At 41.5% G+C, this 16,234-nt stretch overlaps 2 protein-coding genes across 2 annotated transcripts in view; both read left to right on the top strand.

Moving 5' to 3' along the window:
* The window catches only part of htr2aa (5-hydroxytryptamine (serotonin) receptor 2A, genome duplicate a), a 47,393-nt gene extending 32,339 nt beyond the window's left edge, over positions 1-15,054 (top strand). Inside the window, exon 3 of the mRNA XM_061054074.1 lies at positions 13,995-15,054. Within this exon, the coding sequence (XP_060910057.1) occupies positions 13,995-14,836 (842 nt within the window). The 3' untranslated portion in view covers positions 14,837-15,054. The remainder of the gene's footprint in view (positions 1-13,994) is intronic.
* On the top strand, positions 4,649-6,580 carry LOC132987180 (uncharacterized). Its single transcript, XM_061054078.1, has 2 exons — positions 4,649-5,226; positions 5,702-6,580. The coding sequence occupies exons 1-2, from the start codon at positions 4,861-4,863 to the stop codon at positions 6,035-6,037; spliced, it is 702 nt and encodes a 233-aa protein (XP_060910061.1). The 5' UTR covers positions 4,649-4,860; the 3' UTR covers positions 6,038-6,580.
* Positions 15,055-16,234: the final 1,180 nt, after the last annotated feature.

The raw sequence follows: 16,234 nt of genomic DNA, 5'->3' as shown, positions 1-16,234 counted from the left end.
CTTTCTCCCCTAACCCCCCGGTGTGTACGAGCAGACTTTAAGGTCGCAGAATGAGAATTAAAGAGGATCCATTCTCCATGTTAGAAGTCAGCGGACCATAACATAGAATTGGAAGCTGTGTACTTTAGTGCTTTATGTAGTTACATAATGTTGTAAAGATGACGAGCACACAGCTGCCTCCCTGAGCTCTCCTGGGGGACTCTCACTGTGGACGAGTTCTCTGAACAGTCCCAAGAGCATCTAACAGAAAACAGCTCGTGTTGTCACATCTGATGACGAGTAAACAAAACTCAACAGCGTCCGCCTGCCACAGAAAATAACCTTCACTGACTCAAAGATAAGCACACTATGGGTTCACACGCAGACTCAAAGGGAGCTTTAAAAAGGGGGTAAAAGGTTTAATGAAGTCCAAGGTCCGGTGCACAGTGAGGCAGAAACAGTCCAAATAAATCCAGAGGAGGAGGCTAAAGGCCGGGTCACAAATCGGGCAGAGATCAAACACACTAAGACCTGGTCCACACGTAGTCAGGTATTTTGAAAACTGAGATTTTCCTCCTCTTTTACAAATAACATCCCCCCAGGGGCCCTGGTGGCACAGTGGTTAGAGCACGTGCCACATGTATGGAGGTTCAAATTCGACCTGTGGCTCCTTTCCCGCACGTCATTCCCCACTCTCTCTCTCTCTCTCTCTCTCTCTCCCTGATTTCCGACTCTATTCACTGTACTATCTATACAATAAAGGCTCCAAAAAGCTCGAAAATAAATCCTAAAATAAATAAATAAATGTAAAAAAAATAATACCGTCCACACGCTCAGTTCTCAAAACCATCTTGGTACACATGGAAACGCAAAAAAACGCTGTCATGAGCACGCCAAGTCAACAGCGATGCCCTTGACATACCATAATGTTCTCGCCATTCCTCTGCAATTTACAAAGTTGTCCAAAAAGTCCGACCAGGTCTCGTCCTAAACCACAGACGTTGCTGGCGGGGTTTGTGAGGTCAGAGTGTCGTATGAAGCAGCAGTGACCGCCGTTGTCCATTTTGGCGTCTCTACTCGCCAACATAGCGGGAGAGTCAGGAGCTTTTACAGTGGTCTACAGTGGTGTGTACAAAAGGTCAAAACGAACAGAAAAAACGGCATTTTCAAAGATACCCGCCTACGTGTGGACGAGGCCTGAGGCTAAAAGAAAACCGCTAGGACGAGTAAGATGAGGGAAACACACTGGGAATAAACACTCAGACAATCAGGGGTTAACGAGGGCGAGGGTAATCACGAGCTGACACATGAGGCGGGAACATGAGGAGCAGGATCTGAAAACACAGCTCTGAGACGAGGGTGAGTAAGAACTACAAAATAAAAGATGGACGTCCACTGAGCCTGACAGTTAGATTTCCCGCTTCACATTTAGACGGAACAAGTCAGACGAACACAGCGTCACGAAAACGTTCACATCAGACCTCCGTCAGCTACTCGACCTTCTGTCCTCTGCTTGTTTTCCTCTGAAGCTTTATTGACTCTGAATCCCTCAGAGTGAGATGTCGGTGTTTGAGGCGCTCCGAGTCGTCCCCCGGCTCGCTGCTTACCTCCTGTCGCCTCTCTTCATTATCTCCGCCGTTCTGCTCCGAGCGTCTAATGAGCACGTCTCAGAGATAATTCGGCTTCCTTCCTCCTCCTGATCAGAAACACGATAAGCGCAGGTCTCTCATTATTTACAGACTGTTGAATGAAGCAGGCCGTCGTTGATCTGTTTAACTGTCACAGCGTCAGATCCAGATGTTCTGTTAAACATCCTTCATGAAGGTATAACTTCTAATCTTTTAATCTCACCTGTTGTCTGTTTGGAGTCCATTTGGATTTCAGATTTATGTTTTTTTAGTCTTTAAGTGTAAATCCAGACAATGCTCTGCAAACCTGCCAGGTCACAAGAAAACAACCAGACAACACATTCAACTACTTCATGCTTTTTATTAACAGATGGATTTCATGCAAATATGTGAAATCATGTTCATTTAGCAGACGCTTTTATTCAAACCATGATCATCAGAGAGTAAGAACAACACAAGCAAGGATCAAGAGAGGAGGAGACAACTTCAGGAAGTGCAAACAAACCGCTTTTAGTCTGATCGGACACAAAGGTGCTGACACGAAGTGACCAGAGGCAGAGCACAGGTGTTGACAGGAAGTGACCAGAGGCAGAGCAGTAGGAGCAGCAGTAGCAGACGTAGTCGTAGTAGTAGCAGCACGGCGGCCATGTTGCCATGACATCCCGCTCAGGGTGTGAAGCTCAGACGATTCCGTTGTGTCTTCCTGATATGTTCCAGGTTTGAATCATGTTAATGTCATATATCTAAGCAACTGTCTTGATGAGAAAGTTCTCAGATGATGATACTGAAAATCCAGAGACATAAAGGGACATATTACGAGTTAAATAAACATATTTAATAACCTGTTAGCCACGGCTAACATTAGCATCCAGACACTTCACAGTCAACATTAACGTTTTAGAATCACAGATACGATAGGAAAGACGTTTCACATTTTCAACATCTGGGCTTCCCACCCTGAGCGTGATTTTCTGAATTCTCTCTGGTAGAAAAAAAGAAGATCGATTTCGATCTCATGTTTTTGTGAACCCCCTAGCGCCCCCTGGTGACCCCCCTCTGCTCTAAGACACTGAGGAGGAGCGGGGAGAAAGAATAGTCTTTGTTCTTGTATAAGTTTGAACAGTTTCTGTCCTCAGGCCTGAGGTCGTGATCAGCTTCATGTTTTCACTGAAATATGATTGGATTCCTTTTTCAACGCCGGTTTGCTCGCCTCTCCCACACACGCTCTGATTGGTTGTTGCTTCTTCTGCAGTTTTTTACATGCATAGAAAAAATAACTGGAGGCTTAAGCTAAAAAAAAATCTCTGAGGTGATGCAACCGAAGCTGAAGCTGCACCGAGTCGACAGCAGCGTGAGAGGGTTGAATAACGTGAAGTCATCGTGGCGAGCAGCAGGTCCCGCCCTCAGGCATCATCACAGCCGGCCAAACACGCCTCAGCAGCACGCTACGCTCTGTCGCCGCCCACGAGAGCAATGAGATTATGTCAGGCATTACTACTCTGGGTTAAGTTTTAATTTCTCACACACACACCGCCTTCGTTTTCTCCCCGGGTTCATCAGAGAAAGACGATGCAGAAGGAGCGTGATGGTAGCGTTTAGTCGAGCCTGTTCATGTTTGTGGTCACGCTCTGATCTGACTAGATGTAGTGCTGTACACACACGCTGCACAGAGGAGAGGGGGAGTACACACACACACGCACACACACGCATGAATGCATGCGCCCTAAATTACATAATCCAAAATAATATATTCATGCAAATACTTTTTATTCAGCCTAAATTATCGTTAATTAACGTTTCTCTGCACTGTCCACACACACACATGCACACACACACACACACACACACACACACACATGCACACACATGAACACACACACACACACACACACACACACACACACACACACACACACACATACACACACACACACACACACACATGCACACACATGAACACACACACACACACACACACACACACACACATACACACACACACACACACATACACACACACACACACACACACACATACACACACACACACACACACACACACACACACACACACACACACATACACACACACACACATGCACACACATGCACACACACACACACACACACACACACACACACACACACACACACACATACACACACACACACATACACACACACACACACACACACACACATACACACACTCCCTGCTGCTCGTCGTTAACTCAGTTAACACAGTTTGTGTCTGTAGCATCTAAAACTCGGCTAATGAAACATTTTTACTAGTTTGATTTTCTTATTAAACTTCCTGTCTCGGTTTAGGGTTCAATATCACGTCCAGTTTGATGCATCAGGACTTCAGTCTTATTGAATGGGCCCTGTTTTTTTTACATACTGTGAGTCTAAAAGGGGACACAGCAAGTTTCAGAAGAAAGGAGTCACTGCTTGAGTCATTGATATCAGTTGTGGTTTCAGTAGTTTAGTGGTTTTAGTAATCATGACAGATTGTTGGGAAAAGGCAGAAAAGGAGGAGGGGGGATCGGGGGATGGGATGAGTGAGACGGCTGTAACTCTTCATGTTCACATGTGAAACTCTATGGAAGCCCATTTCCGCCAGTTAAAAAAATAAAAATGAATTTTTAATTTTTTTATTTTTTTTTGCCCATATTAAGTCAAAATTATGAGATAAAAAGTCAAAATTATGAGATAAAAAGTCATAATTATGAGATAGTTGAAAGGAAGAAAACTTACTAAAGACAAAGCAGTAGCTTTACTTTGGTGTGAGCTCTAGCTGCTGTTTAATATGATATGGATTGTGAGTACATTGAGACTTACTTTAAACGTGGTTATACCACAAATGAAATATTATCTTTGCTAGCGGATTCGCATGGGATAGTGCTAAGCAAACGCACCCTTGAAAGGACTTTAAGGAAGAAGCAGCTCTGGCGAAGAAAGAATAAAACTGATGTGGCTGAGGTGGCAACCTTTATTGAGAATCAACTGGAAACATCTGGTCAGTGCCATGTACAAATGTTGGTTACATGGGATTGTGACTGACAGAGAAACAGTTTGAGTATTGCTGCAGTTATTTGATGGTGAAGGTGTTGATGTCAGGTCAAGAAACAGACTGCGGAGGCGTGTTTACCACAGCTGTGGTCCAAACTATGTTTGGCATATTGATGGCTATGACAAGCTTAAGCCATTTGGAATTGCAATCAGTGGATCCATTGATGGTTTTTCCAGGAAGATGATTTGGCTTGACGCTTACAAAACAAACAATGACCCAAAGGTCATCGCTGGCTACTATATGGATGCTGTGATCAATGCTGGTGGTTGCCCTGCCAGAATCAGACTTGACTTGGGGACAGAAAATGGCCATATGGCTGAAATGCAGCAGTTTTTGCATTTTTCTGAGAACCAAGCTGAAACAGACAGTGTAACCTTTGGTCCAAGCACTGGAAACCAGCGGATAGAACGATGGTGGTTAACCTTGAGAAGTGAATGTGTCCAGTTTTGGATTGACCTGTTTGACAAACTGAGAGAAGATGGCTACTTCTCAGACAACTTCTTGGACAAGTCCTTGATCCGGTTTTGCTTTCTTCAAACAATACAGGTAAGTGACACATTAAAATATTGCCCAATTATATTTTTAAGAGACACAAATGACCATGTGTGATATAGTCATTGCCTTTATGGTGTATGTAGACTAAAAAATACTAATTTTTTTGTTTTGTGGTTAACAAAGAAATCATGATGGTTGGGGTAATTATCAAATGAATTCATATCATATAATATACAGATACTGTATATAAAATAATTTTAGAATTGTATGATAAATGACATCACATGATGATGTCAAAGATAGGTTTTTGGACATTTTGATAGCTGTTATATTATGCCTGCAACAGTAGTTGCAGTGCAAAAAAATACAATTTACTGGTATTCATATTATTGTGCGAGCCCCCTGTATCACAAGCAAGGACAAATCCCACAGATAAAAACCAACCATGGGTCAGGACTACTAGCCAGGGCAGTAATTACTAATGGCTTATATTTTATGCACTGACTAAATATGATGTGCCTTCTAGGAAGAACTTGATGAGGTTGTTCTGACTTGGAATAACCACAGAGTCCGTCAAGTCCACAACTCACGCTCACCTCATGGACGTCCCTCCATATTGCATGCAGTCCCTCAACTGTACGGAGGCAGGGATTGTTTGCATCATGTGGATATGGAGAAGATTCAAATCTGCCTTGAAGAGTGTGTGTTCAAGGACTTCCCATGTGATGAAGATGTGTTCCACATCTGTGTGGACCTAATGTCAGAGTATAATCTGAATTTGACCAATGATGTGTTTGAAACAGTTAACCTGTACATCAGACTTAGGCAGCTGATCAACAATGAACTGGACCTAGATGATTAACTTTCCCATAGGCCTGTGTCACTTTGTATATTCCCCTTTTTATGTTTTTCTCACAAACACAGTTTTCTTACATGTGTTTTGACCTGGGAGGAATGCTAATGTAATTGTAGTTACCTAAGAAATGTTAAAGATATACAAACTATGTTCAGTGCATAAAGTTCTTTGTTGAACTGACATTGACTACTTGTAAGAAGTGAGTAAAAACGCAAATTCACACATTTAGAAACATTTTTTTTATTAAAACATTTCTATTTCACAGTATACAAAACTGCTATGTTTTTATTTTAACTACAATGTAATCTAACTTATACAGCAGATAGTATATAGCAGTAACAAAGTTATTGGCTTATGGAACAGTTGAGAATGCCTTGCTCTCTTTTGATAACCAGCAATAACAGCACCTGAAAAAATAGTGCTTGAGATGTGAAATGACAGGAGTATTAAATCAAAGGTACCTGTTTTGTTATAAAGAAATAACTTACATAAATGTGCTGGAAAAACTCTAAACTGAAAATAATGAATGTACCAAGAAAATAACACAAATATTTCATTTGATAATGATTTTTTATCATAAGCTAATGTTTTTTAAATTAAAACAAATATGTGCATTTGGAACAAAAAAAGGTTATGCAAACATGACATATAATGACATTACCCTGTCGTATCAATGAAAAAAGTATAAGTAGGTAAACTTATGCAAGATGCAAGCTCTCTAATGTATCGACAATTGAAGTGAAACTTGAGTGAAGCTTAAAGTGGGGATTTCCCAAAAATAAGACGGAGGCTTGTTGTTCTGTGTTTGTGTTATGGAGCCAAGGTACAATAAGATGAACAAATGCTTTCAAGCTTCAAAAAACACCAGTTGTGAATGTGTCAAAGAGAGCACAAATGGTTAAGTTCCTCCATTTTTCTCTCTCATCAAAAATTACCATTGACATTAGAACAAGAAATTTATGTTATAACCGTAATATGTTGTCTGAAATAACTAATTTGTTGGTGAAGTCTACACCATCAATCTTAAACATCGTACTTAATAAAGGTATTCACAGTACTCGGCATTGAAACATACTTCTTTAAACTTCTTAAATTGAAAGCAATGATGAACAACTTAAAAGTGGCAGCAGAAGAATGTTGAAAGCATGTTAAAGGACCACTAGGTAGAATTTAGGGAGATTTATAGTCAGAAATCAAATGTTATTATTGTTTAATCATCAGAAACTAAGGATTGTTGTGTCTTCTTTTGTTGTATTCTATTGGTTGCCAGTGAGCAACCTCACCACAAGGTGTCACTAATTTCTACACACTGGTCTTTTAAAACTGTGATACTAAAGTAAGGTAAAACATGGTATCTGTAGTTATTACTTTAATACCCAAATTTCATCTCAAAACCTACAAACCTAATCCTGAGCCTCTGAGGTCAGTCAAGCACATTTGGGCTGAAATCTTTTTATCTTAGATAATGTCCATTACCCACACACTGCTTTCTAGGACTTTGTTCATTTCATGTCGAAACTCTGGGTAGCTGTCATAACTGACTGGCAACTCCAAGAAACAGCCACATGTATGAGCAACAGGTCTTCTCTGAAATCCCTGAAGTTGTGAGAAGGTGACAGTGATGCTCTTGCCTGTGAACAAGTCTGATCCAGTGCAAAATCTGAGGAAAAAGGAGAGGTGCTGGGTGTCTGACTCTCTAAGATATGTGCTTACATACTTAACGATTTGTTTCTCCTTGGCATTCTGGGTACTGGGGTAAATAATTGATCTCATGATCTTTTGTGATGTTGGTTGTAGCTCTTCATAGATTGCTGAAATCCCTTTGAACTCTGATCTAATGGGTCTGAGCATTTTCTTCCAATGTTTAATCACAAAAGAAGGCTCCTGAATCAGTTTTTGGTGAGCAAGCTCCTTCAAGAGTTGCTCAATGTTATCTGCTGTTGGAAGGCACCGGCAGTTGTGAATATCCATAATTTCCAACAGTTCTTCCTGGTCAACATCTTCAAAATGTAAACGACATGATTCAAGGATCACTCGCTCAGACTCTGACACATACTTGAAAAAGATGCCCACAATATCACTCTCCACAAAGCCCAAAAGAGCTTGTTCCAACAGCACGGGTGCAAGTTTTACAGGAAGGTACTTCTCTTTTTTCCAGCCAAATGTGATAATTCGTCCTACATTTTCCCATTCTTGTTCACGAAAATCATGACGTAGGTATGGCACTTTGAAGACATTTCCCAAAGTGCACTGCTCGTAGAAGTCATTCCAAAATTCTGACAGGACATCCCTCAAAACACCTCCATCATCCACAGCTTTTTCAAGCATTCCATCTGGTAGGATAACTTGAAAGTAAAGGTTATCCTCCATGATTCTTTCCTCCGAAAAAACTTGAATAAGTTCTTTAAGAATCTGTCCACGATGAAGAACAACAATTTTCTTTAGCCCTTCTCTCTGACGGGCTTGTTCCTGTCCTATATCCGTGGAAGGAGGCAAAGGTGGTTCCTGAGGCAATGTATCATCAAGACTGGAGTACTCACTTACATAGACGCTTTGTGTGGGGAAAGTTACAATGTCACTATCCTCTAAGACATCCAAATTAAGTAATGTTTCATGTTCAGGGAAACTACGTAAATCAGTTGGGTCAACCGTGGTGTAGAGAAGGGACACACTCTCACTTCTTGCATCTGTAAATACTGTGCTGTTTCCAACGAAAATTATATCTGGGGTATTTATCTCCACATCTGTTGCTTCTGCTGGAGAGCTGTGATGGTTATCAGATCTAACATGTGTGTTTTCACCTTCTGTGGTTGCATCACTATCTTCCTCCTCCAGATGTATGTCTTGCTTCTTGGTTGTTAAATAGAAACGTAAGAGAGGTAACTTTGTCTTTTCATACAGTTCCCCAACTGTAATAGTATCATCCAATGGATGCTGCTGAAAATCGGTCAAATCAATGTCAAAATCAGTAAGGGTACCCTCTGCATTTTTTCCATCTGGAAAAAACAAGTGCAGAGCCTTTTCTAGTAAGTTCTTTTTTTTACTTTCCTTTGAGACACTCTCTTTTCTGGTCCCTCCACCCTTTTTGGTGCGTACCTGCACAAATCCTCCTTCTCTGAAATGCTTCCATCCTATCTCAATTTTTCTCTGATTCTTTTGGGCGTTCTTTGGGATAGTGTGATGTTCTCTTTCAGGCACATGATCACCCTTGCTTCTTGATAGTTTTCCTCTAAACCGCTCAAAAACCTTCATCTTGAGACTCCTTGGTTCGTTTTCCTTGCGTCTGCAGTATCCAAAAACAGCCAGCCGATCACCATATGATGGCAGATAATCCCTTAGCTGTTCATCTGTCATGAGGTTTATGACACTGGTATCAATCTAAAAGGGAGAAATATTTAATTAATTATTTGGTAAAGTGCTTTCAATTATAATAATGAACAACCTGCATAAAGCCAAACATATTTGTGAAGCTGATCTCAACTTTTGTTTTTTAATATTAATATATGATTCAGTTCCTATATAAGTACCTTCTCCTGTTCCATTCGCTGTATGTCTTCCTCAGGCACATGCCTGGACCTTAAGTAGTCACTGAGCTCATCCATCTTGTTACAGTTCAAAAACCCTCTGCACCTATGTTAAATAGAATTAAAGCTCAAACATTATAACTTTAAATACATAAAATCTCTGACAGTTCTTTTCTACCAAAATATTTTCCTTTGTAGTTTTGGTTTTTAAGCATCTTTCCAGTCAATGTTTAGATAATATATATAGATATAGATATTTAACTGATGTACATATGTTTGATTTTTAACTTATTTTTATTTTTTATAATTATATTCCTGTTTCCTGTTTTCTTGAGCTGTTGTAATGAAAAAAATTCCCCCATGGGGGATCAATAAAGTTTATCTTTATCTTTATAAGCAAAAACCTTTTGTTTTACAATGAAGAAAGGGAGCAGTCTCATTTTGTGTTTCATGTTTCTAGTAGTGTTTTTAAAAAATAAGTCACCTGATCAAAACCTGACCCATGATGCTATTACAAACTCACTACTTAAAATGGGTAAGAGGGCATAATCACTCCATTTGATTTAATGTGAAGCAGCTTATGACAGCACTGATTGATCAAGTAAGCCTACCTTAAAAAAAACTATAGCTTGTAATAACATGCATAGCTGAATGTTGAATCAGTTATCAATAAAATACAGAAGCCTTGCAGGGACTACAATGCCAGCTGGATCACATGACTTTATTATCTCATAATTTCGACTTTTTATCTCATAATTATGACTTAATATGTGCAAAAAAAAAATCTCAATAAAGCCAAGTTTTCATTTTTATCTTTTTAAGTGGCGGAAATGGGCTTCCATAGAAACTCTGAGTGTGGAGTCGGTTTCTCTTTAAGACTGATTTAAACTCTGTTGTGTATGTCCAGTGTTGTTTGTTCAGCGTCAACACAACACACATTGATTCACAGCAGAGGAAACATTTTGGCACCTAAACCACGATCATTACAAACCATTTCCTGCGACATGTTTTACACTTCTCTGCTTGATGGAGCCTGAAGAAGACAAACACCTGCGTCAGTCAGCGCTGATGCGTCAGACTTCCTGCTGAGGGTTTTAACCTGAGAGGTGATCACAGGAAGAGTGGAAACTGGAGACGGATACAGACTGAGACTGAAGATGGATTTTAACCTCTGTACGCACAGGGCAGGTTTAATAACTTCCAGAAACTAGAGAATATCTGTGTTTTCATAAACTTCTGTTGGAGAGTTCAGAGAGATTCAGATCAGTGAAAACATAAAAACACAGACTACAGCATCAATGGTGCATTCGAGTGTTCAAAGCTGCAGCTGAATAAAATAAAATAAACGTTGCATATTAGCTGTACAATCTCTGTTTGCTCTTCTTCTGTGTTTGCTGCATGTCCCTCCTGAATCCAAAATTACCCCAAGAAACTTCTCTCCACTCCTATATTTTTAATTGCAATAAAGTCAGACTTTCACGATGTGTTTGCTGCTCTCATATCGCGATAATGAGTAAATCGAGTTTAATTTCACAGCCCTACTCCGAACTGGTCGAGCGTCTGTGTGACTGTTCTCACTCGACACAACACAGCTGACCACATAACTGGTGAAAACATTTATTAGAAGTTACATGTTTGTTTAAAGCTGCTCCAATCGTTCCCGCTCAGTCTGTTATGAAAACGTTAGTGCTGCTGTCACGATTGTAGATCTCTCCGTAGAGCGTGAAACTAGGACCAGAATAACAAATAAAAGTTGGTTTCTGTCACCTGAACCTTACAGTGTGTCACACTGAGTCGGTCCAGCAGGTTTTCTGTCAAAGCGTCCACACTTAATGAGAATGATCTGTCTTTGACCTCCTCTGCTCCAGACGGGCCGCCACAATTTCTGTCCACCCTCGCTGTGTCTGTCAAACTCAGACCTGCTCCCCCTCCTCCTCCTCGCTCCTTCCCTCCTGTTTGTGATGAGCAGGTAATGAGACCGCGGCGTGAAGAAGACTGCTGACTTTATCACCTCCTACCTGCCTACTTTTTACACCTGTCCTACACACCTCCAAACTTTTTGGGTCCATTTTGGGTTATTATTAGCTTCATCTGGACGTGTGACTGCAGAGCAGACAGAAAAATCAAGCGTATATAAGGATATAGACTGCGTGGTTCATCACCATCAGGTGACCTGCACAGAAAACAATAACACAATCTGAACGTGTGCAGTGAGCGCAGGTGAGCGCAGGTGAGAGGTTCATACCGTCAGAGCTCACACCGAGCCCTCAGAGGACACTTCACTTTCCTCCCACATGGTGACAGACAGATAAATGGAAAAATGCAGTTTGACTTAATGGAAACTTTGACACATGGAAAGTGAAGAGCTGGATCAAATATCTGAACTTCTCTGGTGACTGACTGCACCGCCTGCGTCTTCTGTTGGAGACCAGCGGAGAAAAGAGAGTCGACAGGACTTTAAATCTTTGGAACATTTGATGTTGATGAAAGCTTTTTGTTCTGCAGGAGAATGAAAGCATTATTGTATCAAAGCTGACTGCAACATTTCAGCTCGATTTAGAGTCGATTGTTGAGTCGTACGACTAGTTTGGTAATTAAACGTGGATACTAGCATTGATCATTGTTTTGTAAAATACAAAGTTGATGTCATGGACACAGGTTTCCAGCCGTGGCTCTTTTGCAGCCCCAGTCATTTTGAAGCTCCGCCCTGTAAAGTGTCGTTTTTGTAAGTTGGAAAACTTTACATAAAGCCGGGGCTGCACTGTATGATTCCAGATAATAAGGACCTCATATTTGAGTCGTACGACTCATTCTGAAGTCTGTCGCACATCATCAGTCGTGCAGTGTACTCTGAGGCACGACGGCCGATCATGGTCCGATCAGCGGCTCCCGACCGGTCGGATGGTTCTCCGTTATGTTTGAAATGTTGGTTGTACAACTGCACACATTTGCACCGTGAGCGCAGAGCCATGAGAAGATCACTCGGGGACTTTTTTTCCTGATTGTGTCTGCACAAAAAAACGACAGTCTGAAATCACCATGGCAACAGCAGGCATGCCTGTTTAATCTGTCTTCCCCTTCCTATCATGAAAGAAACATTGGCAGGAAATATCTGCAGACCTCCAGCTGACACCGTTTGTATTTAAAGCACTCTATAAATAAAGTTGACCTCAACCTTTGAATTTATTTATTAACTGCAGCGACTTCCTGGAATATGACGCTCTAATGCCTTCAAGTCCATTTGTTATATAATGTCTGCAAACTAAATACACAGAACGTCAGAACAGAATTACTGTCAGTGTTTCATTAATAACATCAGAAGGTTATTTTTGTATGAATGTAATTATTGCAGCATAATAAAGTCATGTAATAAATGGAAACTTCTTGGTGCCAGCTGAAAAACAAAACAGGATTATTATTGGTGCACAATTGACAATTTGTTTGCTTTCTGATTAATCAGCTGACTCACCAATTAGAGAGCCCCCTCTCATAGCAACCGTTGCCGGGCTACTTCCTTTTTAGACAAAATTTCTCTTGGGCAGAGTCTTCTCAGTGCGCCGCGATGAAATTGTGACCTTAATTTAGTTACTAAACCGGGTTAAAGATGCTCGGGGCGTCTGCAGGAGTGACTTAATAACCACATATTTTAGGTTTCTGTTCCTCCATGGATCTGAAGCATTTATCTCGCAGTGACGTCGCTGTGATTGTCAGATTGTGCTCATAACTCTCAGCTGCGTATTGAAGGATCTGTTAAAGACATTTAGAGGATGTTTCAGACCTCTGGTTCCAGAGATGGTCACTCACAGAGGTGAGTCAGGAGAGGTGAGACGGCGAGCAGTGACGGGAGGACAGCTAACGGTAGACGACATCACTAGCATCAGACATGGATCATATTTTAAATGTAGAGATTTAAAGTTCTCCTCATGCACCCTAATCTATCTCTGTCCTGATTCTGTCACTGAGGACGAGCTGAGAAAAGAATCTGATCAATTAGATAAAAATAAAAGTCGTCATATATCGAGGTATTTTCAATTGTTTCAAACTGGAAGGAGCCCGGAGATAAGAGATTTAGTCTAACCTAGTAACAGTAACCAAGGAGGGAGGGGCTTGAAGAAGGGTCAATCGTACTCAGATAAAATTATGGCAGTGTAAGAGTGTAACCTGAAGACATCTTTCTAAGTCCTCTCTGTCTTCATAGCTGCATGTTTGTCTTCATATTTCAGGTAAATAAATATTATATCAATGTCATCCTGTTGTTCGGAGTTTGGCTTCACTGTTTTCATTCGTCTCTGACTTTGACACTTGTTGCTTCTTTAAAGGTGACTCTGAAAGTAATCTTTTTTTTTTTTTCACCAGCTGTTTCCTGTTTTCAATCTCACACAAACAAACGTGTAAACCTGAGACTTCCTGCTCACCTGTGTGTGTCCTTCTCTCTGCAGGGATCTCCATGCCCATCCCCGTGCTGGGGCTCAGGGATCACTCCAAGGTGTTCAAAGATGGCAGCTGCCTGCTGACAGATAACAACTTTGTGCTGGTCGGCTCCTTCGTGGCGTTCTTCGTGCCGCTCACCATCATGGTCGTCACCTACTTCCTGACCATCAAAGCGCTGCAGAACGAGGCCACCCTCTGTTTGGACCAGCTGGTCCCGCGGCCCAAATGGAGCACGACGTTCACGCTGAGCTTCTTACCTCAGACCTCGCTGTCCTCTGAGAAACTCTTCAGACGCTCTATAAGCCGCGAGGCCGGCGGCAGAGGTAGCAGCGGCGGACTGAGCGCCGCCCGAGGGAGTGTCACCGGCTCGTTGTTTGGACGCCGCACCATGCAGTCCATTAGCAACGAGCAGAAGGCGTCTAAAGTACTTGGGGTTGTGTTTTTCCTCTTTGTGGTCATGTGGTGTCCGTTCTTCATCACCAACGTGCTCGTGGTGGTGTGTGACCCCGCCGTGTGCGAGCCAGGGCTCATGGGAGGCCTGCTGAACGTTTTTGTGTGGGTGGGATATTTGTCCTCGGCGGTCAATCCTCTGGTCTACACACTGTTTAACAAAACTTACAGAGCGGCGTTCCTCAGATATGTTCGATGTCAGTACACACCGGAGAAAAAACCTCTGCAGCTCATTCTGGTGAACACTATCCCGCCACTCGCTTACAGCTCAACGCAGCTGCCCCTCGGCGACCTGGGGAGGCTGAGAAACGGAGTGAAGGACTTTTCTTTACCCGCACAGGAAACAGAGAAATGTAAGCAGGACAAAAAACAAGGCGAGAAGGACGAGAGCTGCGTGTGAGCTGACTGAAACTGACCTGAAGCCCTGCCTCAAGGCTCAGTTTAAGGAGAGGTTTAAACGTCATTTTGAAGTTTGAGGTTTGAAGTCGAAGTGCCAAAGACAAAGTGCCTCTCGGCCAGGATTTAAGAAACGCTGAGTTCCCAGCCCTAAAAATATAGTCTTCATCCAGCATCTGATCCTTATCTACACCGGCTTAAGTTCTTTATTACAACAAAACAATTATGAGTCCGTCCCTCCTCACAAGTTAATCTCAGTCAATGTTTAATGGATTCCAAACCTCAAAGTCCAGATGTGTTTCAACCAAAAGTGAAGCAAACAGGCTATCAGACTGGGACTTGATACTGATCCTAGTTAACAGGTATTTGAAACAGCGACAGTTTGCATGTTGTGTTTTACGAACTTCAGTACAAATGGTCCTGCAAGGCAAATAGTTTGCTTCAATTTTGGTCTAAACACAACTCAAGTCTTTGGTTTGGTATGTTTCCACGCCGTCAATCAATTAAATTACTCTTTTAGAATAGAATGGATTAGAAAGTCTTCATTGGCATCGTATGAATGTACAGCAGAATTAGAAATGCTTCACCTTAAAATGCACAACATACAGATGAATTTATTTTTCTCTTAGATATTATCATTGTTTGTATCTTTGAGCCTGAATAAGATGAGAGGGGGTTCAAAAACAGGGATAGTCTATATGATCACTAATGCCCAAATGTCCAAACCAACGATGGACCATTTTGTAAACAAAAGAAAGGACGCAAAAGTTTTTAGATCCTTCATTTCATTTTTAACAGATGCTCAGCTGCAGTGACCTCGGCTCACCTCAACTCATAAATCCGATGGCCTTCACCTCCCATCACCTAGCAGGTGGATCAGGAGGGATTAGACTGGATTTCCAGTCACATTATCAGATGCTGATGTCTGAGAGGGAGATCCACGATGAGCCCTACGCTCCGGGACTCCAGACTCCCGTAGAGGACGGATAAAACTGCCCAAATAAGAAGGAGAGGTTCCTGCTGCTTCTGTATCTTCTGCTGGAGATTAACGGGAGAATAAATATCATGTTTGTGATAACAATGTTGCAGAGAAAACATAAATCTATATTTGTATTTTGTGAAGATAAATGTGAAAAATTGTACATGATTGTTGAGGTTACAGATATTTTTATTTACAAGTGAAATGAGGATCATGTCACTGATAAGATGCAGTATTAAGAGAGAGAGATTACTTCAGCAGGAAATGAAGAGGATTTAACTGCAGATTTCTTTAATGTAAAAGTCACTTTCTTTATGTGTTTTCCAGACTACCAGTGCACAAATTGGGATTGTTTAAAGAACCATTAAGATGTTTTTCACAGTTTTTACATGTTGAAATGGTCTTTTAGATGGTGTCCACATG

The sequence above is a fragment of the Labrus mixtus genome, chromosome 13, assembly GCF_963584025.1.
Source record: "Labrus mixtus chromosome 13, fLabMix1.1, whole genome shotgun sequence".
Lineage (NCBI taxonomy): Eukaryota > Metazoa > Chordata > Actinopteri > Labriformes > Labridae > Labrus > Labrus mixtus.
Note: the sequence above shows the minus strand (reverse complement) of the source record. Positions and strands in the feature narration are given on the sequence as shown.